This window comes from Podarcis erhardii, assembly GCF_964252035.2.
Source record: "Podarcis erhardii genome assembly, chromosome: Z".
NCBI classification, from domain to species: domain Eukaryota; kingdom Metazoa; phylum Chordata; class Lepidosauria; order Squamata; family Lacertidae; genus Podarcis; species Podarcis erhardii.
Genome location: NC_138504.1, coordinates 8,697,056 through 8,719,058, shown reverse-complemented (window position 1 = coordinate 8,719,058; position 22,003 = coordinate 8,697,056). Strand labels below are relative to the sequence as shown.

Genomic DNA, 22,003 nt, shown 5'->3' with positions numbered 1-22,003 from the left:
AGAGGTGAAATACCTGTGAACCTACTTGGACTCTGAAATCATCATCTGATGCCCTTCTTCGTGTACCTCCTCCTTGAGAGGTCAAGAGGGTGGCAACATGAGCACAGGCCTTTTCTGCATGTCTCCTATTTGTGGCAGTTCGAAAACACGCAGTGCAAGTAGATAAATAGGTACCGCTCCAGCGGGAAGGTAAACGGCGTTTCTGTGCGCTGCTCTGGTTCGCCAGGAAATGCTTAGTCATGCTGGCCACATGACCCGGAAGCTGTACGCAGGCTCCCTCGGCCAATAAAGCGAGATGAGCGCCTCAACCCCAGAGTCGGCCACGACTGGACCTAACGGTCAGGGGTCCCTTTACCTTTACCCCAGGGATGCTCACCCAGCATCTTCATTATCCACCTTTAGGTGCGTGGCAAAAACATTCCTCTGCAACTAGGCCTTTGGCTGATTAACATCCTGCATCCTTTTAAATGTTTTTGTGGGAGGGGGTTTTGTTTTGTTTTTGTTCTTGCCTTTATTATGTATTTTGTGTTTTTATCTAGTATTTTTATGCTGTGAACCACCATGAGATCATCAGATAAAGGATGGTATACAAATTAAACAAACAAACAAACAACTAATGCTGTGCTGCCTCTAGCTAGACACCAAAACGGGAAAGATTTCATTGCTTGCTTAGTAAGTATCTCCATCATAAAAGGAAGAAACAAATGCCAAGAGTTTGAGACAAACAAGGCCAGATCCATAAACAAGGCCTTCACATAGTCAGGATTACTGCACTAAATTAAAAAAAGAACTATCCTACGCAGCACTGTGTTCTACCAGAACACAACCAGGAAGAACCAGGAAGAACACAAACAGGCAGCCCTCCCCTGTTATTTGTCCCCAAAATCATGTATTCAGAGGTACACTGCCTGTGAACATGGAAGTTTTATGTTAATTATCAAAGCTAACATAGCAAGCTTCTTGCAGCTCTCTTCCCAGAAATCCCCATTCTTAAATCCCATTCGTTACAGCTACAGTATCTCATCTTCACTCTTTGTTCTTCTCCAATAGTGCCAGCATTGCCAAACACACAACCAGACCATTACTCTTTCCATCCCTCCTTCAGTTCCTTCAGTCTCTCTCAGTATCTTATTTTATTAGATTTATATACCGTATTTTCCGCTCTATAGGACGCACCCGACCATAGAACGCACCTTGTTTTAGAGGGGGAGAACAAGAAAAAAAAATTCTCCCCCTCTTGCTCAGCGCCCCTTCAGCGAAGCGGCAGAAGAAACGGAGCCCCTTCCATTTCTCCTGCCGCTTCACTGAAGGGGTGCTGTGCAGAGAGGGGGAGAAATTTTTTCTTGTGCGTTCAAGGTGCATTCACCCAAAGCCTCCAGAGCGCAGCAGGAGTTCCTTGGAAGCCTGGAGAGTGAGAGGGGTCGCTGCTCACTGACCCCTCTCGCTCTCCAGGCTTCAGTGTAGGCAACCCGAAGCCTCAGGAGCATGGCGGGAGTTCCCGCTGGGCTCCGGAGGCCTGGGGTTCCTTTTGACCTGCTCTTTGGGGCTGGCGGGGGAGGGGGAGTGCTGCTCTAAGACCGTCAGCCTCAAAGACCAGGTCAGGGAGCAGCACAAAGGCTGCGCGCCGCCTTCCTGCTGCCCCCCGAGCTTGTGGGGCTGGCGGTGGGGGGAAGCACTGCTTTCCCCACTGCCAGCCTCAAAGACCAGGTCGGGGAGCAGCGCAAAGGCTGTGCGCCGCCTTCCCGCTGCCCCCCAAGCTTGTGGGGCTGGCAGTGGGGGGAAGCGCTGCTTTGCCCCACCACCAGCCTCAAAGATCCCTGAAGCCTTCGGAGCGCAGCCCAAAGGAAAAATATGAAGAACAGAAGTTTTGACAAATCGACTATCAAAAACTCGTGAGGCAAACGGTGGAAGTCTTTTAAAAATATTTTAATTAAGATAGATAAGGATATGATGACAATACTTAACTGAACATAAATATAGATTGGAAATGGCTGTGTATAGTGAATACTTATCTACTTTTAAAATTCTCATTCTTGATCTTATTCTTTATCTTCTTCTTTTTTTATCTTCTTCTTGTTCTTTTCTTTTATATTTTACCTTTCATTTCTTGTCTTTATTGTGAATATTGTTTTGTAGAGGTGCAAATAATTGTAAATATCAGAAGAGGTAAAATGTTTTCTAATTTTTTATTGGTTACATGTGTTTTCCTTTTTTTGTATATTTGTATTTTTTTCTAATTTGTACTCAATAAAATTAATAATAAATAAATAAATAAATAAAGCTCATCACGTGTCCATCTCCTCGTCCCACTTGGCAGCATCAGGCAACTTCACATTTTGTCACATAAAATCAAGGAACATGGAGGCCTGCAGTAACCGGCCCAGCCTCTGTAAGTGCCGTGTATGGTAGGAGAGACTCCACAGCTGCTTTGATCCCTTCGTATTGCAAGAGGCTCTCTGGCGTCTCATGCTTGAGGAGGGTTTCCACCACTGCCTGAGCCTCGAGTTAGTTCTGCCAGTTTGTGTTCCACGTGATGGAAAACTTCAACACAGCCTCTGGAAGAAGGGGTTTGGGGAAGACACGTCAGGAAGGAGTGCAAATTGCAGGCAGCGTGGCCACCTTGAACCAACACACCTCTCTTGCGAAGCGTGGCCAGGTCTGGGCACACATCTGACCTGCGCCTTTCTTCAAGGCAGGGAAGCAGATCCAACACCCCTCCCCACCTAGTAGAAACAATTAATGATGGGAGGGGTGACTGAGTTTATTCCAGACTACATGGCTTGCAGGAATGGGTTTTATAATATTTATAAAAGTACAACAACAACAATATGCATTATCTTTGCTCTAGTATTACAGAACTGATGGAGCTAATTTGAGGCTGTGTACACACCATACATTAAAAGCATTATTGCTTCTCCCCTGTAAGAATCCTGGGAACTGTTGTAGCACCCTTTACAAACTGCAATTCCCAGGATTCTTTGGGAGAAATGTGCTTTTAATGCCTGTTTTTCCTGCAGCAGGCATGCTCAGCTACCCCTCTGGAAGCTCAATCCCACAGAAAGCTGTGACGGCCACCAGCTTGGATGGTTTTATGCAGGAAAGGCTATCAATGGCCACTAGGCACGATGGCTATGCTCTACCTCCACAGTCAGTGGCAGTAACCTTTGTGAACAGTAGTTGCTGGAAGATGCAGGAAGGGAATACAGAATGCTCTTGTTTCCACAGGCCTCTGGTTGGCCACTGTGAGAACAAGATGCTGGACTAGACAGGCCAATCCAGCAGGCACTTCTTATGTCCTTACATGGTTCAAGGGTAGAGATTGTGAGAAGGCATCTTCCAAAGCAATCCCACCCCGCAAATAGCTTTGGAGCCTTCTTGCCTTTAGCCTAGCCCTCACCCCTTTTCCTGTTCCCGCTGGAGTCTCTTTTGCTTGCCACACCTGCGGGCTCTCTTCCAGCCAACGGTGCCAATGACAGATCTTAAAAACTTGGAGTCGGTGAGATTTGGCAATCACAGCACCTTGCGCCTGCTGGACCTCCTGAGCGGAGCGGGTTGTGTCTTGCTCCTCGTGAAGTAGGGTGAAATGTGAGGAGTGTTGCAAGCCGGTGCAGAGGCAGAAGGTCTGGCCGAGATGGTAGAGCACGGCTTCTCTGTCAGGGGCTTCTTCCTAACCCAGTGGAGCACCAGTATCATATGCCTCTTAGATGGGTTGGACATGCTGAAGAAGGTGCTGGAGGCCCAAAGACCAGGGTGACTTCAAAGTGGAGGATGCAGCAGGCAGTTCCCTATCAATGGTGCCAAATCCAAGCAAATGTTAGCTCCAGTCCTGTTAAATCGATCCAGCAATTATGAATGTTAAATAAGGGATTAATTCCTCAGGCAGTATGAAAAGACTTTCTGTGGCTTTTGAGTAGATGGGAGCCCCCAACTACTGCCACTGTTGACAGCCTGTTGCCCCCTCACTCTGCTTGAATGGATTATGTCACAATGGTTCCTTCATCAGGTGTTTGTGAACATGAAAATGCTGTTGGGAATTTCAGCAACGAAGGCTCAGGCATAACATACTGTTTGAAAGTCTGAACATTTCCTCTTTTTTTATTTAACAAAATTTATATACCACTTTAATAATTTATATACAAATTATTAGGAGAGTAAGTTAAAAATATACTGTAGTTTATTCACTTATAGGCTAGTTTACACACTTTATTCCTTCTTATGCTTCTATCCCACCTTTCCTCCACAGAGCATACACACTTCAGCCTCCACCTTCTCCATTTTATCCTGACAGCAATATTGTGAGCTAGGGCCATAGCTCAGTGGTAGAACAACTGCTTAGCATGCAGAAGGCATCAGGCTCAGTCCCCAGCATCTCCTGGTGGGACTAGGAGCGCTCCCTCTGCGCTTCAGAGGCTATCGCTGAAGCCAAGGAGCCTGTATTCACTCCATAGGACGCACACACATTTCCCCTTAATTTTTGGAGGGGGAAAAGTGTGTCCTATAGAGCGAAAAATACGGTACTACCCTTCATCACAAGATCTCAAGGCACTTCACAAGATAAAAATATAAAAAGTAAAAGCATAAATAAATAGTTAAAACAAAAACAACACAATAATGACACACGCACCGCAAAAACATTTAAAAGGCTGTAGAATGTTAATCAGCCAACGCCAGGTTGAAGAGGCACCTCAAGATATATAATGAAGACACCAGACAAATCTCCCTTACACCAGAATGAAACAGATTAAAAAACCTCAAAGCTATCCAAATTCAAAGCTCATTTTCTTGGATTATGGACTCTAGAATATTCTTTAAGGACTTCCTGACTTTCCACAGAGGACTGTAGGGCAATGAATAGGCAGGTTTAGTCCTAACAACTAGGGAAACAGACCTGCAAGTATTCAGTGTATTCAGAAGCCAACATGAACTGCCTGTAGTTTTTTCAGCATGCACTGAGGTGAAATTTGTAGCATTAATCTCTGGCTATCTCTGGACTGTTATCCTCCCTAATTATCCATTGCCTTTGTGCAGCTAGTTTCCAATTAGAAATGAAACTTTCTCTCTTCATCAACTACAAATTCTGGAGTCTGAATCAGAATATGTTGATTCAAGACACTGAGGGATAGCATGAGACTCTTAATCTCAGGATAGTGGGTTCAAGCCTCACATTGGAGAAAAGATTCCTGCATTACAGGGGTGTTGGACTAGATGACTCTCATGGTCACTTCCAACTCTACAGTTCTATGATTCCATGAAGTACTGAAGCCAACGGTGGGGAACATCAAATTGCAATGGGCTTCACTTGAAAAAAGAAAGGTACAATTTACAGGGAGCATGGAAATACCCTTGCCTTGCAAGGGTAAAATAATTTTAAATGCAGAATGAACATTCCATTCACAGCAGGTATCTAAAAGTCTTTTTTTTTAAAAGCAGTAATGAGAAGACATGATCCGTACTTTTGAGGTCACCATCTTTGACTGTGGATACAGAGGACTTAATCTTTATCCTACCTATCTTTAAAAATATTTTCAGCTAGCAGCTACAGAGGACATTCTCAGTTGCTTCTGGAAGAGGACATAATAATGAGTAGAGGAAGGAGAACTCATGGTAATGAGTTCTTCTTCCTGCGCAGATTACCTCAGCATGAAGCCAAGGATAAAAGAAAAAGTGGTGCTGAAGGCATCTTATTTCTCAATCAGCAAATGTGCAAAATCTGATGACTTTCCCGCATCTTTCCAAAAGCCGAAGGACAATTATGAATATCTGAGGTATATATCTTTAAAAGCAACCTGCAGTGTTACCCCAAAGAAGCCCTTTCTTTCAGCAGTTTGAACCCCAATGCTACAAATGGGCATCATGGTACCCTCCAAATGTTGTGGCTCAGGTTTATGAGAATTGTAGTCCACAGCACCTGGAGGGCACCACTTTGCCTACCTCTGTTGTCCTGTACTGTTGAAATAATAATAATAAAAAATCCAAATTAATTTAATTTTTTAAAGACAAATAGCTTTTCCTGCTCTTACCTGCATTCCCCGCTGCATCTCTAGTAGTGTGAGCCAGGGCTTTTGCCAACTTAGGCAAGGCAAGAGAGACAGAATTCTTCTTTCCTTTAGTTAAATTAAATACTACTGGCTTCAAAGAAACTTTTGGAAGATGTGAACACACAAAAAAGTCTGTCACTCGCTCACTCCATTTCCCTTTACCTAATACAGCTGTTTTACCCAGGAACTTTTACTGAGACACAACATTCCTAACCGCATCCCTACTCTTAAAACTCTCTGACTTATACTACTGATGAACAATCTCAAAATTACACTATGAATTAAGGTTACAAATAAGCAGTGATTGTTAAAGGATTATTTTGTTGCCTTCTGTAAATGAAAATGCATTTTCCAGCTTCAGATACAACAACGTACCAAGACTACTTATAAAATCAGACTTATGCAATAGTATAGTTCTGAATAACTTGACAGTTTTGATTTTTGATATCTTGGCATATCTTCCTGGATATTTAATCAGGAAAAAAACAAGTACTGAGTAGATTCAACAAAAACATATCTTCCATTCCTGTATTGCAGGGGGTTAGACTAGATGACCTTTGGGTTCATTCCAATTCTACAATTCTATGGTTCTATGATCCTATTCATATCAGTTGAGACTTGATAAATATTAAATAGGCATTGTCATAGCAAATTATGTAAGCAAAAACTCAATTTCTTCCTTTTTAACACATCATATGTAGATAGAATCAGGTAACATTTAAGATACGCAGATACTGACGATATCACAAATCTATGTACATTCAAATCCACAAAATAAACAGATAGTTTCTGTAACTACTAGAACTTCATATTGACTTATCTTACATGGCTATTGTAAAGATTGCTGTGGACCCTGAAGAAGAACAGATTTAACATTTAAGCCCTGGCATAATGCAGAGGGTCTTACTTTCAATCAGGGCTGACAATGTGAGGCAACTGCCTCAGGCGGCAGGATCCACAGGGGCTATTAATGAATGTACTGCCCACTGCTGCTGCCGTGGTGGCAGCAACAGCTGTTTTGCGCTCCTTGGAGGCTGGATCTGGTCCCCCATGCCACATCTACAGTAGTCTCTTGGTGACTAGGAGGCACTGCTGGTCTCCTCCACCCTTGCCCCCAATGTAGATCTTTGTCCCCCTGAAATATACTCAGAGTCGCAAAGTGATTTCATGCTCTTTATTCAGCTCATAGTGGTGAGGAGGAATGAATGAATGTCCCCTCAAAGTATCTGCTTTATATACATTATTTACACAATGGGCTGCACATGATTGGCTAATTCTGGAATTCTACTGTAAGCCTATCAGGTTGTGGATTCACTTCTATCTGGAGCCTGATTGGGTGGTTCCTGCCAACCAATCATACTGCTGCATTGTTCTAGGACCAATCAGACTGCTGCATTTTGGAGCCTATTGTTCTGGGACCAATCAGACTGTTGCATTTTGGATCCTATTGTTCTAGGACCAATCAGACTGCTGCAGTTTGGATCCTAGTCAACTCAGTACATAACACACACCCCTTGCCCCCAATGTAGATCTCCACTTACCCCTTCTTGCCTGGCAGCAGGTAGACGCCATTTTGTGGTTTCCCTCAGGTGACAAAATCTCTTGGGCCAGTCCTGCTTTGGACACATGGTACACAACAGTTTGGTCAATTGCAATAACAAAAGAATTAACTAATCAAATGAAAGTTACTCAAGGCAAGTCAGCTCACTTTTCCTTTTACAGTATGGTTACCAGATTTTTTTCAATGAACCCAGGGACACTTTTTTTGGGGGGGGGGGGGAAGCTGAGTAGCAACAGGGAGTCAGTAGTGGAGATAGCGAGGCAAAAGCACACATGCATATTGTATAAAGGAGCAAAGCCCTTCTTTTGCACCCTGTGAAACATAAATGCAGTTTTTTAAAAACTGGGCAACAGAGCGCTGCCTGCCTGTGACACCTGAGCCTCCCCTGATCTCCTGCCCCCTTTCTCCTTTGTTTTGACTGATCAGGGGAGGCTCAGGAGTCACGGGCGGGCAGTGCGCTACTGCCCAGTTTTTTTAAAGAAACTCTGCACATTTATGTTTCACAGGGTGCAAAAAAAGGGCTTTGCACCTTGCCTGGCAGAGAAACCATGCGCCTTTCACCCCTCCTGGGCGACACCCGCCCGCCTGCCCGCATGTGACTCCCAAGCCTCCCCCAATCTGTCAAAACAAAGGGGGAAGGGGGCAAGAGATCTGTACCACCGGACGGCCCTAGTTCCCCTTCGGCAGTGGCAGAGGCAGCAAGCAGCTCCTGAAGCCAGCCAGAGCCAACTGCGCTACCAGGCTGGCTCCGGCTGCTGAGGCTGCCACTGCCACTGCCACATTTCCCAGGGACAGATTTGCAAATCTGGGGACATTCCAGGGATGGAATTTGTCCAGGTACAGATTTGCAAATCCTGGGACTGTCCCTGGGAACCAGGAACGTCTGGTAACCCTATTTTACAGCACTTGGTAACCGTTTCCAGACTAGGTGAAAACAGAAGACCACAAAAGATCACCACCACACTCTCATTTAAGCTTGTAGAATGGTTTCTTGAATTAAGCCAATACAGATATATGGAACATTCATAACTTTTATTCTTGTAGCATGTTGTGTCGACTAATATGTTGTAATGTTCTTTGTTGGTTGTATAATTCTGTTGACCTAAAAATGAATAAAAACATGTATATTAAAAACAAAAGTCCTGGCTGGATCAAGCCCTTGGCTCATCTAGTCCAGCATTCGGTTCACAGTGGCTGCCAAGGTGCCTATAGGAAACCCACAAGCAGAACCTGAATGCAGGTTTCAAAGTATTTCAAAGTTAATTTTCAATGTGTTGTGGAAAGTACTTTGGTTTGTCTGCCCTCTTATCTGATTACTAGAAATATGTATCTACAAACGCACACGATTACCATATTCACCATTGGCCAAACCTCCATATTTCTCATGCTGGTTGGGTGTTGCCATTTAGCACTCTTACACAGCTCCTCAGCTTATCCAAGTGAAGGGTTGTTACTTCATCCTGGCCATAACATGATCAGTCTGATGATCATGGACTTACATTGGGGTGCTGGGCTTGGTGGAGAGGATTAAATCTGCCCAACCTGGTGCAATATACCGGTATTTGCCACCAATATCTGTGGGGTCTTATCTTATTGGGTGCAGAAAAAAAATCCTGGGAGTGCTGCATCAGACCTGTGCCAGGGGTTATTTATTCCTACATTATATAAATAATGATGATGATGATGATGATGATGATAATAAACAACTTTATCACTAATCGTTATAAGAGAGAACTCTACAGCTAGGTCACATTTCAGCAACTTGCACTATGTCTAGATGAGATATATGACAGTGAAATAAACCCACACACTGTTTAAAATCCGTATCCCTCTGGAAGGGGATTGCCATGCTGTGGATGCACGACCTGACTCTGTCGCGGCGCGACGGCCGTCTGAAGAGATAACTACACGGCAGGGAATGAAGACGACAAAATCTCTCAACCTGGCCTACCTCGCAGGGCAGTTGTGAGGACAGACGTAGAGGGGGATTACGCCTTCGCACGCCGCCTTGGCCGATTAAAGCGAAGCGAAGCTGCTAAATAAAACTCTTCCCTGCAGGCGCTGCTCGCCATTTCCTCTGAGGCGAAGCGGCAGGGGAAAGAGACTCCCCCCGCCGCTTCCGGCGCCATGATTTCCATCTTATGAGGAGACCCCCTGTAGGGAAGAAGGGAGGCGAGCATCGTATGAATAAACTGCGCTCTTCGCAGCCTGGGCAACGGCGGAGCCGAGCATTGCCGCGGCGGGAGGTGAGGGCGGTGCGCGGAAAGCAGGACAGGGGGCGGCAGAGAGGCCGCGGCTTCGGCCGGCCTCCAACCTTGGCGGGCGAGGGCGGGGGCGTGAAGGGACAGGAACAGGCGCCATCGTTGGGGACGGGGGTGGGGAGAAGTTCAGCGCCCGTGGTCGGAGGAAGGCGAGAGAGAGAGAGGCCTGGGCGCCGTGGAGTGAGCTGTCTCGCGGAACTCCCCGCCTCAGGATTTCGGAGGGGTGGGGGTGGGGGGTACCCTGTGAGCGCACCGGGGGCAAGAACAAGCAGCAGTACACCTGCTAGGTAAGCAGGAAGCTAGACTCCCTCGGGAAGTTTCAAAACGGAGATTGGGCGACCCTCTTCTGCGATTCCTGCATTGCAGGGGGTTGGGCTGGATCAGGGGCGTAGCAACGGGGGTGCGGCCCGCAGCAGGTGCCAGGCTGAGGGGGGGTACCATTAGGCGCGCCCCCCCACCGCCCGCGACCCCCCCCCCTCAAACCCAGAGAGTGGCAAAGCGGCTGCTGCCGCTCTCCCCCTTCCCTCGGCTCCCTGTAGGCTTGGGAGTGGAGGGGGGGGGGGACGCCGAATGTCACTCTCTTTCAGCCTGAAAGGGGGGGGGTCCACATTCGGCCCATAGCTGTCAACTTTTCCCTTTTCTTGCGAGGAATCCTATTCGGAATAAGGGAATTTCCCTTTAAAAAAGGGAAAGCTTGACAGCTATGATTCGGCCCCATGGGGCAAGTGAGGTGGTCTTGCCCAGCCACAGGATCTGCTGGGATAGGAGTGTACCAACGTCCGGAAATGGGTGGGGAGGCCAAAGCCAAAACGAGGGACTGAATCAAAGGCTAGTCAGTGTTACCACAGCTTTAAAGCAGAAAGCTTCCAGGGGCGAATAAGCTCGAGAATAGTGGCTGGGGAAAGAGCGGGCACCCCCCGCAACCATGATCTGCTAATGGCACGGTCTGAAGAGATTGAGTCCCGCGCATGCGGGAGAGCAGAAACACGGAAATAAGAGAAGTAAAGAGTCAGTCCTATGAGCTTCACTTCCCTTGCGCTTTGCTCGCCGCTGCTCTTTCCTCTCCTCAGCCTTCGCACTAGAGGAGAGGGTTGGAGGAGCCAGGCTGCAGGTTTATGCACACTTCCCCGCAAGTAAACCCAGTCGAAGTTTGTTGGATTCACTTGCTGAGTAAATATTGTTTGGGGCTGCGCTGATAATAGTCCTCAATTTAAAAGGAAGAGCCAGGATAGATTGCTTTCTCCTCTTTTCCTTAAAGAGAACTTAATGCACCTTTACCAAGTGCATAATGACAACAGCCACACACAGAACACCAGGTGGAGGAGTAGGTTCCCCAGCCTGTACGTGCTTCACCTAAATTTCGTACTGTGCTGCTGCTGCCAAAAGTACAAGCGCCCATCCCTTTAGTAAACCTGCTTTTGGCTAGTGCCTTGTGATGGCTTTGTAGTACCAGATCTTATAACATTTCTTTAAAAAAAAGAGAAACAGCACCCCAGTGTCCCCCTTCAACCAACCAACCAAAAGTAAATATTCCTGCAGAAAGATGCATATTATAAAAAGCAAACCATAGCTGTGTCTATAGGAAGAATATTCCAAGCTCAACAGTTGGGTAATAACCTTTATTAGGGTCAACTTCAGAAGCCACAAAAAAGGGGGCAAGCTTTAGAATTCCCCAGATAATTTATGGAGAACTTAAAAGCACAGTTTCTGTGACACCTCCCCTAATTTTTTTAAAAAACGGTCTTTAAATGGCTTGCAACTTCCTAGCTGAAACAGGGTTTCAGGTCTGATGGGAGCTGAGCTGGGGAGGGGGCAAAAGGAAAGGTTTTGTGGGAGCTCCTGAAACATTGGAGGAGTTGATGCACGTGCGGAGGAGGAAAAACACAGGGAGAAAGAAATGGCAGGGCGGAGAAAGCTGAAAACAAAGAAAAAAATTGCAAATGGAAAGCAGTGAGGAGTCATGGCCAGGGGGGGAGTGACAGCAGGTCATGAGCTTAAAATAGTTTTAGTTAATAAAAAGGAGTGTTCAGGATGCTACTGGTCTTCTCTGGACACCTATTTTGGGGTGGAGGACAAAGTCCAGCGGGGTCACCTGCTTCCTCCCCCCCCTCCACCAATGCTCTGCTTGTGGGCTCCCCAGAAGTGAGAAAACAGGGTGCTGGCCTCTTGCTGGGACTCCTCAGAGGAGAGAGGGAAGGGGAAGAGGAATTAGAAGTCAGGCTAGGACCTGGGAGAACCAGGGTTCAAATCCCCACTCAGCAATCAAGCTGCCTGGATGACCTTGGAGCAGTCTCTCAGTCAACCTTGCAAGGTTGTTGTTGTGAGTGGGTGGGGAGAACCATACAGGCCACTGTGACCTTGCAGGAGGTGGCGTATAAATGTAAAAAGTAAAAAAATAAAATAAAGGGCCGTCCCTCTTTGCGTGATTTCCCTCTCCCTCTGCCCAACTTCATCTCGGACTCATGAAAATATTGCAAGCAAGAGTGCCCCTGAGCACATGCAGACAGCACTTTTTCTTCAGTAACTACAGCCAGTCCTGACACATCAAGATTCAGGGAGGAGGGCTAACCCCTAGGTGAGGAGGCCGGGCAAATCGGAAGTCGCTTGAAGGCACCCACAATATGTTTCTTTCGGAAACTCGAGCATCAAGTTTACCCTATCTCCCATTTCTATTTATTATTATTATTATTATTATTATTATTATTATTATTATTATTATTATTTTAATTTGTTAACTACTGTTCGCTCTAAGGCCCTGGGCTGGGTTGCAGACATTTAAAATACAGTGTTAAAAGCAATTTTAAAATTACAATCACTAAAAATAAAAAGAAACAGAAGCATCTTATAAAAAATACCATTGCTGGGCTTTATTGGAAAAGGTTCTGTTTTGCAGGCGTTAAAATAGTTAGGTGTAGAATGTGATTCTATGTGTGATTATTCAGAAGCAAGACCCCGTATTAGTACTAATGTCTTATTAAAACACCTGAAGCTGCTAAAAGAATGAAGAAACCAGGACCACTTTAACAAATTTATTTAGGGGTCCACATGGCACCATCATAAATGCTAAGCCATCTTTCTGACGCTAAACTAAAACTTGATGGATTATGATTAGCTTGATAATGGCCTATTGGTTGAAATATTGCAGGGAGGGGGTTCAGCTGGGTCTGTTTATGTATTACTGAAATGGTGTTACTGAAATGTATTGTTACGGTTTTGTCCTACACATTTGTGCCTTAACTTTTTTATGTTGTTTAGAGATTTATTGTAGTAAGTGACTAATAAGTCATATAGGTAGCAATACTAATATTCAACATGTTTTTAACATTGGAGTAAAATGACTATGGGATGTATAAAATATAGGCTGAGATTATTATGCATTTATTCAACAGAATTTGCATGCCAATTAATTGTAAAGAAAATCTCTTAAGTGGTTGAGTTTAAAGTATGCGGCAAAAACACTGATTATTCAGAACAAAAGTAATTAGTGATAACATAATCAGCCTTAATTTGCTATGTTAATTAATATATGTAGTTAGATAGAAAACCACTACATTTATAGCTATAGATATAGACGTTATCTTCTTTTTTAACAATATTTTTATTCATTTTCAAGTTGCACATCACACATAAAACATAACAAACAACACATTAACTACATTGCTTAAAATATCAAATCAGATTCTTACAGTTCACGCCAAAAAAACTTCCCACATATTACCATGAGATATCGGGGGGTTAAAAACATGATCTTCTCAGTTAAGGTTGGGGGGGGGGCTGTTGCCATTGGACAACATCCCCCCGCCCTTGCCCCTATGGCTTTTTGGAAATCAGGGACCTCTAGCAGCCTAGGCGCTACGTAGGGAGCTCGCTTTCCCCTCCGGAACCAGCCCGATCACCCAGCCCAGACAGGCGGGGAAAGCGCTGGATGCGGCCGGACATTGCTGGCAAGGCGCAAAGGTGCCTTTGGAGACTGGGCCAGCTCCACTGGGCGGGGGTGACAAAAAAAATTCTGCACTGGGTACCACCAGACCTTGCTACACGTACTCTGGGCTAGATGACCCATCAGGACCCCTTTCAACTCCGTGATTCCATAATTCATTAACTGCTTCCTGCACTGCAGGGGGTTGGGCTAGATGACCCTTGGGAACCCCACTCCCTCCCTTCCCTCTACGGCGACTCCCAGTCCTGCGCATGGCTGCAAGGAAAAGCCATGGGTTAGCCAGGTGAGGTTTAGTCCCTTTCTGTAACTGGCAACTCACACTCTGGTGTTAAAAGGTGGAGGAGGTGCGGAGGGTGGTGAAGACAAGTGCAGCATGGGCTCAGGAGGAGGCTTCACTCAGAGAGAGAAAAAGGAAAGATCCTGCTGCATGCCATGGGAACTGCTCCCCAGGAAGCATCCTTTCTTAAAATTCCTCCTTTTTGGGGATTAGTTTTAGTTCCCAAATTGCATAGTAATAGCCCTGGGCTGCTTGGCCTTTGATTAGTTCTGTTTTCCCTCCTGTAGAAACTACGCAAGACCCTCTCCTTTAAAAGTTTACATCAACTTCCCAAGTGTCAAAAAAGGTTATTTATGTATGCCATTACTGCAGCCTGTGTTAGCCCCAAAATGGAAAACATGCGAGGTCCCAACTAAGTGGCATCTTAAGTTGACGGAATATGCACAACTCACAGATTTAATATATAGAATAAGAGAACAAGAAGAACATACGTTTAGAGAAGATTGGAAAACGTTTATTGAATATTTTTTGGGGGGAATTGTGTACACTTGAAAACGTTAGCAGCATTAAGATAAATTCAGCGATGTAAATAAGTTTTGAATAATGGAATACTGAATGGTTTAGTTTTTGTAAAAGTAAAAAAGCAGGGATTTATGATATGCAAAATGAACCATGGAAAGAGAAGAAGGGAAGGTATTTTAAGGATGTTTAAAGCAGTATTCTAAATTGTAAAAGAAGAAAAAAAATTATACACACACACACAAATAAAGTTTAAAACAACACCTGACGTTTACTTAGTGTACTTGCAGCTGCAGATTAAATAGGTAATGCATACGGTCGATTTTTCTTGAATTGCTAACATGGTCTTTCCATAGCTGTCAACCTTCCCTTTTTTTTGCGGGAAATTCCCTTATTCCAGCGCCACTTCCCGCTGCTATCCCGGATTGTTTGATATCCCGTAGACTGTTCCCAGGACAGGTGAGGCTGCTGATCCCTTACTTTCGAGGCTGCTGATCCCATATTTTCAAATCTGAAAGTTGACAGCTATGTCTTTCGTAGATTAAAGTGTCACAGACTAACCGACTCTGAGGCGGCACAACAGAACATAACCTGCTGCTCTAACTGCTAAGATGTAACTGCCATAACGGTTCCAACTGCCCAACTGCCGCAGGGTGTATGACATCACTGGGTTCTGCAGCTCTTGCGATTAAACCTTTACGCATGCATTTTGGACGCCAGCCTCCTGCCCCCTGCACTTCTGTGCACATGGGACTAAAATAGTCAGCAAAGGGTCTGCCTCACAAGCCAAGGTGGGCTGGAATGACAGCTATTTGAAATACTGTGCTGTGTAAAATAAGAAGAAGGAGATTCATGTGGTAGTTGAGGATCTCTGTGGCATCGCTTAGGGCACACCATTTTAGCGGGCGAGACATAGCTTTAGCAAATGTCCTCAGTGAGAAGAGGTCTTGAAACATGTTTTTGGGAGTGAGAAGTCCAAATGCGCTGCTATTTTTGTGATTTAGACAGCATTTCACTTGGTAAACCTACAATGGAGGAAGAAGCCCATAAACTGCTTTCAGAAACCAAATAATTTCAATTTCATCTTCTGAAAAGTCAGGTAGTACTTAGTAATAATTATATTACTACATAATATAACTGCAACTATTTAGCAATCATTTTTAATGTTTTCTAAACAATTTTACACACATTTTACTTACAAAACTAAATTATATTAATTCAACTGAAATATCTTTTGAATTCCCAAGTCATGTTGCAGCTTTTAAGCACCCCTCATTTTTTAAATTTGGCAGGCAGATTCATGCAATCGCTGAACACTTGCCGAGAGAGAATATGTGTTCCTCATTCTGGTTTTAAATTGTTTGTTTGGAAATAAAGGTGATGCAAGAAAGGACTAAAGAAGTAAAGAAGAATGAAGTTTCCCTGCCTTTCCTTCCGGCAACCTTATGCTGGGTTGGTTTTAAACGAAGTAAAAACAATAGAGACCCGTTGGCGACCATTGCTGGCCCAGTACGAGTCCTGTACCATTGCTGTCCACATTGCTTTTAAAGACTGGGACGACAAAGCCTGGAAAGACATCCTCACAAACAGGCTTGGGATGACAGTGACTCAAATTGAAGAGCTATTGGATGCAGGTGAAAGGTTTGGAAGAGGTGTTGTGGCAGGTAAGTGACAGTGGCTCAACTTTTAAACTTCCAGTAGACATGAAATGCTGACTTTGTAGAGTACAGTCATACGTCGGGTTGAATACGCTTTTAGTTGCACTCCGTGGCAACCTGGAAGTAACGGAGCGCATTACTTCCGGGTTTCGCCGCTTGCGCATGCGCAGACACTCAAAATGACATCACACGCATGCACAGAAGCGGCGAAAAGCGATGCATGCGTGCACAGACGTACCGTTGCTAGTTACATTTGCTTCTAGATGCAAACGGGGCTCCAGAACGGATCCCGTTCGTATCTAGAGGTACCACTGTATTATTATTATTATTATTATTATTATTATTATTATTATTATTATTTTACTTCTGCCCACCCCAGTCTACAGAATCTGCTCATATTCTATCATGAGGATGGTGAAAGTACGTCTGGGAAAGTATATCCTGCACAGATCAAGGGGAAGGGCAGAGAAACTGGAAGAAGGTTCATCAAATGGTGCGGTCCCTTTCAAGGCTATGGCCATAAAGTAGGAAGCAAATTAGCTAAGACAGCCTAGTCCCCTAGTAAATATTCAGGTTACCTCCCTGAATGTTCAACTTCTATTAAAAAAGAAAAGAAAAGTTATGCAAAGAAAAGTTATGCATGCAATCTGCATTTTAGCCAGTTGCACACTGAGAATTTAAAGTAATACACTTAACTTCTGTATTGTAGGTTCTGTGTTTTATAAGAAACTTAAAGAAGGCCTTTTGTCTTACCTATCAAGGCGCATTTACTCTGCTGTCACAGTGGCTAACCAGACTGAAAATTCACACGAGTGCAATAACACTCCCCTGTTTGTGATCTTTCTAATCCTCTCTTGAAGTTTCCCAAGCTGGCAACTAGTGCTACATCTTGCGGTAGCAAATTTCATCATTTAAGCATGTGCTGCATGAAGACGCACTTCCTTTTTGCCTGTCCTAAATCTCCCCAAATTTAGCTTTATTGGTGTCATTAGGAAACGGCCATTTTGTTGCTTACACCTAACTCCTGATCATTTATGAACAAGTTTAAAAAGGCACTGGTCCCATAGCACACTATTGTGAGGACTACCTATTTATTCCTACTACTCTGTGCTTCCTGTTCTTTACCGGTAGTTACTGATCCACCATAGGACCCACTCCCTTATCCCATGACTGCTAAGCTTACTACAAAGGCTCTGGCTGGAAGCACCATTTGCAGCAGCATACAAAGAGGACCAATGGTTTCTATACTCCTCTCATAGGTAAAGGTAAAGGTCGAGTCGTGACCGACTCTGGGGTTGCGGCGCTCATCACGCTTTATTGGCCGAGGGAGCTGACGTACAGCTTCCAGGTCATGTGGCCAGCATGACTAAGCCACTTCTGGCAAACCAGAGCAGTGCACGGAAACGCTGTTTACCTTCCCGCCGGAGCGGTACCTATTTATCTACTTGCACTTTGATGTGCTTTCAAACTGCTAGGTTGGCAGGATCCAGACTCCTCTCATACACACTAGTAAATAGGTTAAAGAGGGGAAAGGAAGCACTGGGGGAATGTCACAAAGCAAGGGAAAATGCACGAGAGAGTTGGAACTATACCACAAATACCAATTCCCCCATCTGTTAGCCTATTGGGTATCTACTTATTGTGAGAGCAAGCAACTTTTCCAAAGGGTTCCATTTATGGAGTTTGTTCCTTGCGAAGGCTCATGTGGTATCCATACTATTATCGTTTAGATTCCAGGAGAAGTCTGCCCACCCAGATCTTTTTAATCTCTTTTATCTCCTGACTTTTTAAAGTTTGATGCTGTCATTAAGCATTGTATTCTTCTTTGTCTTATTACTGTATTTTATTACATTCTGTAAACTGCCCCAAAAGCTTCAAACTGAAGGGCAGGATAAAGTCCTGCAAATAAAAATAAATAGGCCAGTAATTTCATTTTTTTAGGAAGAAAATTATAGCAATATTTGTGTTTTAAATACAGGACTAATTGACATTGGGGAGACATCACAGTGCCCAGAACTCTTGCCTCCTGAAGACATTTTGGTACTAGAAAATAAAGCCATCCTCTCAGGCCTGGAGCAGAAATACCTGACAGTTATTTCAAACCCCAGATGGTTATTGGAACCTATTCCCAAACGAGGACGCAAAGATGTCTGGCAGGTGGACATCCCAGAGGAGCTGATTCCTTCTTTGGACTACTCCTGAAGATTTTTTTTCTTTATGGTCCCTTAACTCTACATTTTCCAAGCTACTGAAGTGGAATAATTTTCTTCTACTGACCTTAATGTAGACCACTATTATAAAGTGAGCAAGTGCCTTATACCTTGGTGTTATCACTCTTGCAAATGGAGAACATTAATGGAATAGTTGGGGTCACCAGTAAAAGTATGCTTTGTTGAAGCTTCTTAGATGTGGATTATTGTGAATTATCCATCTTAGGTCCAAGCTATCTGAAAGACCGTATCCGCCCACACAAACCTGCCCAGATGTTGAGATCTTCATGGGAGGCCTTTCTCTTTGTTCTGCCACCTTCACAGGCATGCACAGGAGGGGATGTAGTGGAGGGCCTTCATGGTGGCTGCTCCCAGACTTTGGAACTCCCTTCCTAGAGAAGCTAGACTGGCTCCCTCCTTGTTGTCCTTCTGCCAACAGATGAAAGACGTTTTTGTTCCAACAGGCTTTGGGAAACTGACTGCTTTTAATGAAAGGGCTGGTGCCATGCCATTTTTCTGTAATTATTGGCATGTTTCAAACAGGTCTTAAATACGTATGTAGTTTTAATTCTATCATTGTTTAATTGTAGTTTAATAATTGATTTTCCTGTTTTTAGTGGTTCTTGTTTTTATCTGTAAACCACCTTAAGTTCCATGGGGGGGGAGAGGAGTATAAATAAATATTAATTATCATTTACATGCACATTATGGAATATTAAACACTTTTTCTTAATTAAGTGAAATAAACAGATCATCAGTTACGGTAATCTCCCTCCCTCCCCCAGAGCTTTCACTCTTAATTCCTCTGCTCCTATTGGGTCTATGGTCTCATCACAAATGGCTAATCCATGCCCTGCACCCCTTTTTAGTAAACTCATTTAAATGCTCCATTCAGAGTCTTCCTCACTACTTTGCAACTGCCCTTTCAGCTTCCTATGCCCCTTGTGCTATTTGTGGATGTAATGCCGTACACAGTACTATGCTTCTATAGAAATGGATCCTGTTACAGTGGTACCTCAGGTTACATACGCTTCAGGTTACAGACTCCGCTAACCCAGAAATAGTACCTCAGGTTAAGAACTTTGCTTCAGGATGAGAACAGAAATCGTGCGGCGGCAGCACAGCGGCAGCTGGAGGCCCCATTAGCTAAAGTGGTGCTTCAGGTTAAGAACAGTTTCAGGTTAAGTACGGACCTCCGGAACGAATTAAGTACTTAACCCGAGGTACCACTGTACTTAGAAATGCTATGGATGTTTATTAAACCTGCTAAGGAGGATGTGGTCTACTTTTCTTTCGATCAGGGGTGGGTAACTGATAATACTCCAGTTGTTCCTGGGGTAGAGTTCCCATCACACCTGGCCAGGAGTCATCCTGGCTGGTGCAGATGGAAACTGGAGTCCAGCAACATCTACAGTGCCAAAGGTTCACCATCTTTTGTTTTATTATGCTGCTCAGCCACACTCCCTTTCCCCATAGGTCAGTGGTGGGCTCTGTTATGTTGACCAAGACTAAGGATGAGGAAAAGAAATGCCACCTCAATGACCTTGGCACCATAGGGATGTAAAGGTATTTCTGCTTCCCATACCGGAGTTCAATGTGATGTTTTATTCTAAGAATGTTTGGCAGGTCACTTGGGCCTCTCAGAGGTATAAAGTGAGATTTTTTAGCATTCTGAATTTTCTTTGGGCCATTGCATTTTTAGTGTGCGCATATAAAATCATCTATGTAAAAAGCATTTATGAGTTATGACAGCTAGTTCAGATTCACATGGATTGCACCATTTTTAGAACTCCCCTACTAATTGAAATTGAAATACTTTATTGTCACTTGTACAACTTGTATACAGTGCGATTACACGAGCACCCCCCACTCATCTCTCTTATTTCCCCTCGTTTACTGACACTCACCCACATGGTTTTCCTCTGCAAAATGAGCTACAGGACTCTGCAGCTCCCAGCCCGGAGAACTACATTCTGGCACCTGAGGCGAATCACAAAATGGCACCTTCCCTCCCCACCAGAAAAGAAAGGGTGATTGAAGATAGACATCAGTATCTGCTGCCCTGTGAATCCTGCTGCCTAAGGCAGTCGCCTCACTTTGCTTCATGGGTGGGCCAGCCCTGAAGTGAGCCCTGGCAAGCAAAGTATTTCAAAAAGTGATTATATCCATTCCTTCCTTCTTTCTGAGTAATTCTGGACATCTTAAAAGCTTGTTACATCTACAGGTAGATGTTAATATTTAACAGTCCAACTGCTCTTTTAGAATATGACAAATTATTATCTATGCTTTAATATTACTATGTAATTTACTTGCTATTATTGTAATTTTGATATAATGTGGCATCCAGTGTACCGGTACTTCTGAAATACTCCACAATAAAAACAGTAGCTACATTTCAATACAGTACTGTATATGAAAGTAGGATTATTAGAAACACTGGTTTTTATTTCAAAACATTTGTTGTTGTACTTCCAGACATGTATTTGCCCAATTATCTAGAATCTAGATCTCATAACAGAAGCTGGCGCCATGACAGAAATCTGAAGCAGTTTATAGATGAATGTCAAACCTCATAATGAACACACAATATATTATTTATTATTGCATCATATTAGGATCTTTTTTGGGGGGGGGGATTCTGTTTCATTGAGTATCTGCACACTGTCCTAGATTTTAAAAAGAGCATATATTTAAAAAATATACAAAATAAACACATGAAAGAATTAAGTAACAAACATGAGGCTTTCACTGTAAAGCAAAATGCCGCTTTAAAACTAGCTGAAAACTACCACAATGGTATCTTTCACGTCTTTTGTGACCTTAACATGTCAACTGTGCAGCAGTGAATATGGCAACTTCCCTGGCTTTTTATAAAATCCAATCATTGGTTATTCAATGTCAGAGCTGGCTTCTCATGCTAAGTATTTGGGGATGAGAGAATAAGGCCCATATATGATGTGTTCCTTTACTATTTGCTTGGATGCATATTTATTCTAGCGCCATTTAACAAAAAAGAAGGTGGAGAGCAAATTTCAAATTCCTTCAACAGGTACAGGAACGGCACACTAAACTCAAACCCTTTAAAGATTCTAACTATCCTGTCTTTGATCCCTTCAAAATAGAGCTTCTCAGCATTGCAGGTGCTGACCTGTTTAACTGCAATACAAACATGACAAACTGAAATGAGCAAACTATAAATATGGCTATAAATGCAATAGTGGGTAATAATAAATGAAGTTTTAAAAGTTGGACTTGACATACCAAATGTAAAGGAGTTTCTTCAACTACTGGCACTGACGTCCTTGACAGGTTTAAGTAGCCAATAACTCTGTCCCATGGTTTCTCCTTATGGAGATGATGATTAATTAATTAATTAATTAATTAATTTAAATTTCTATACCATCCTTCATCTGAAGATCGCAAAGTAGTTTACAATATAGAAACAAAAAAGTAACATAGTAAACAAAAACGCACACCCCACAGACAGTTTAAAAGGTTTTAGCCAAAGGCCTGCTTAAAGAGAAACATTTTCACCTGCT

General features: G+C 43.7%; 1 protein-coding gene and 1 long non-coding RNA gene across 15 annotated transcripts in view; one reads left to right on the top strand and one right to left on the bottom strand.

Annotated features, from left to right (window-relative positions):
• LOC309334045 overlaps positions 1-15,018 on the bottom strand; it is a 69,596-nt gene extending 54,578 nt beyond the window's left edge. For 3 of the 12 annotated variants that reach the window (XR_014152793.1, XR_014152794.1, XR_014152795.1), the window contains exons 1-2: positions 9,551-9,680; positions 7,580-7,651 (exon numbers count right to left, since the gene is read on the bottom strand). This is a non-coding gene — a long non-coding RNA (uncharacterized lncRNA). Of the gene's footprint in view, positions 1-1,910; positions 2,556-4,089; positions 5,299-5,344; positions 7,174-7,549; positions 7,655-9,550; positions 9,681-14,880 lie in introns of those variants that run through there. The other 9 variants (XR_014152796.1, XR_014152800.1, XR_014152801.1 and 6 more) reach the window with 9 other exon arrangements.
• On the top strand, positions 9,720-20,867 carry LOC309334035 (protein EOLA1-like). 3 transcript variants are annotated; one of them, XM_081848220.1, is made up of 3 exons: positions 9,720-9,845; positions 15,974-16,260; positions 18,233-20,867. In XM_081848220.1, exons 2-3 carry the CDS (start codon positions 16,008-16,010, stop codon positions 18,454-18,456), a joined length of 477 nt encoding a protein of 158 aa, XP_081704346.1. In that variant the 5' UTR covers positions 9,720-9,845; positions 15,974-16,007; the 3' UTR covers positions 18,457-20,867. The 3 variants fall into 3 exon arrangements, with proteins under 3 accessions (XP_081704346.1, XP_081704345.1, XP_081704344.1); XM_081848219.1 differs by lacking the exon at positions 9,720-9,845 and adding an exon at positions 9,977-10,040; XM_081848218.1 differs by lacking the exon at positions 9,720-9,845 and adding an exon at positions 9,977-10,040 and having other exon boundaries at positions 15,889-16,260.
• The last annotated feature ends 1,136 nt before the right edge of the window (positions 20,868-22,003 follow it).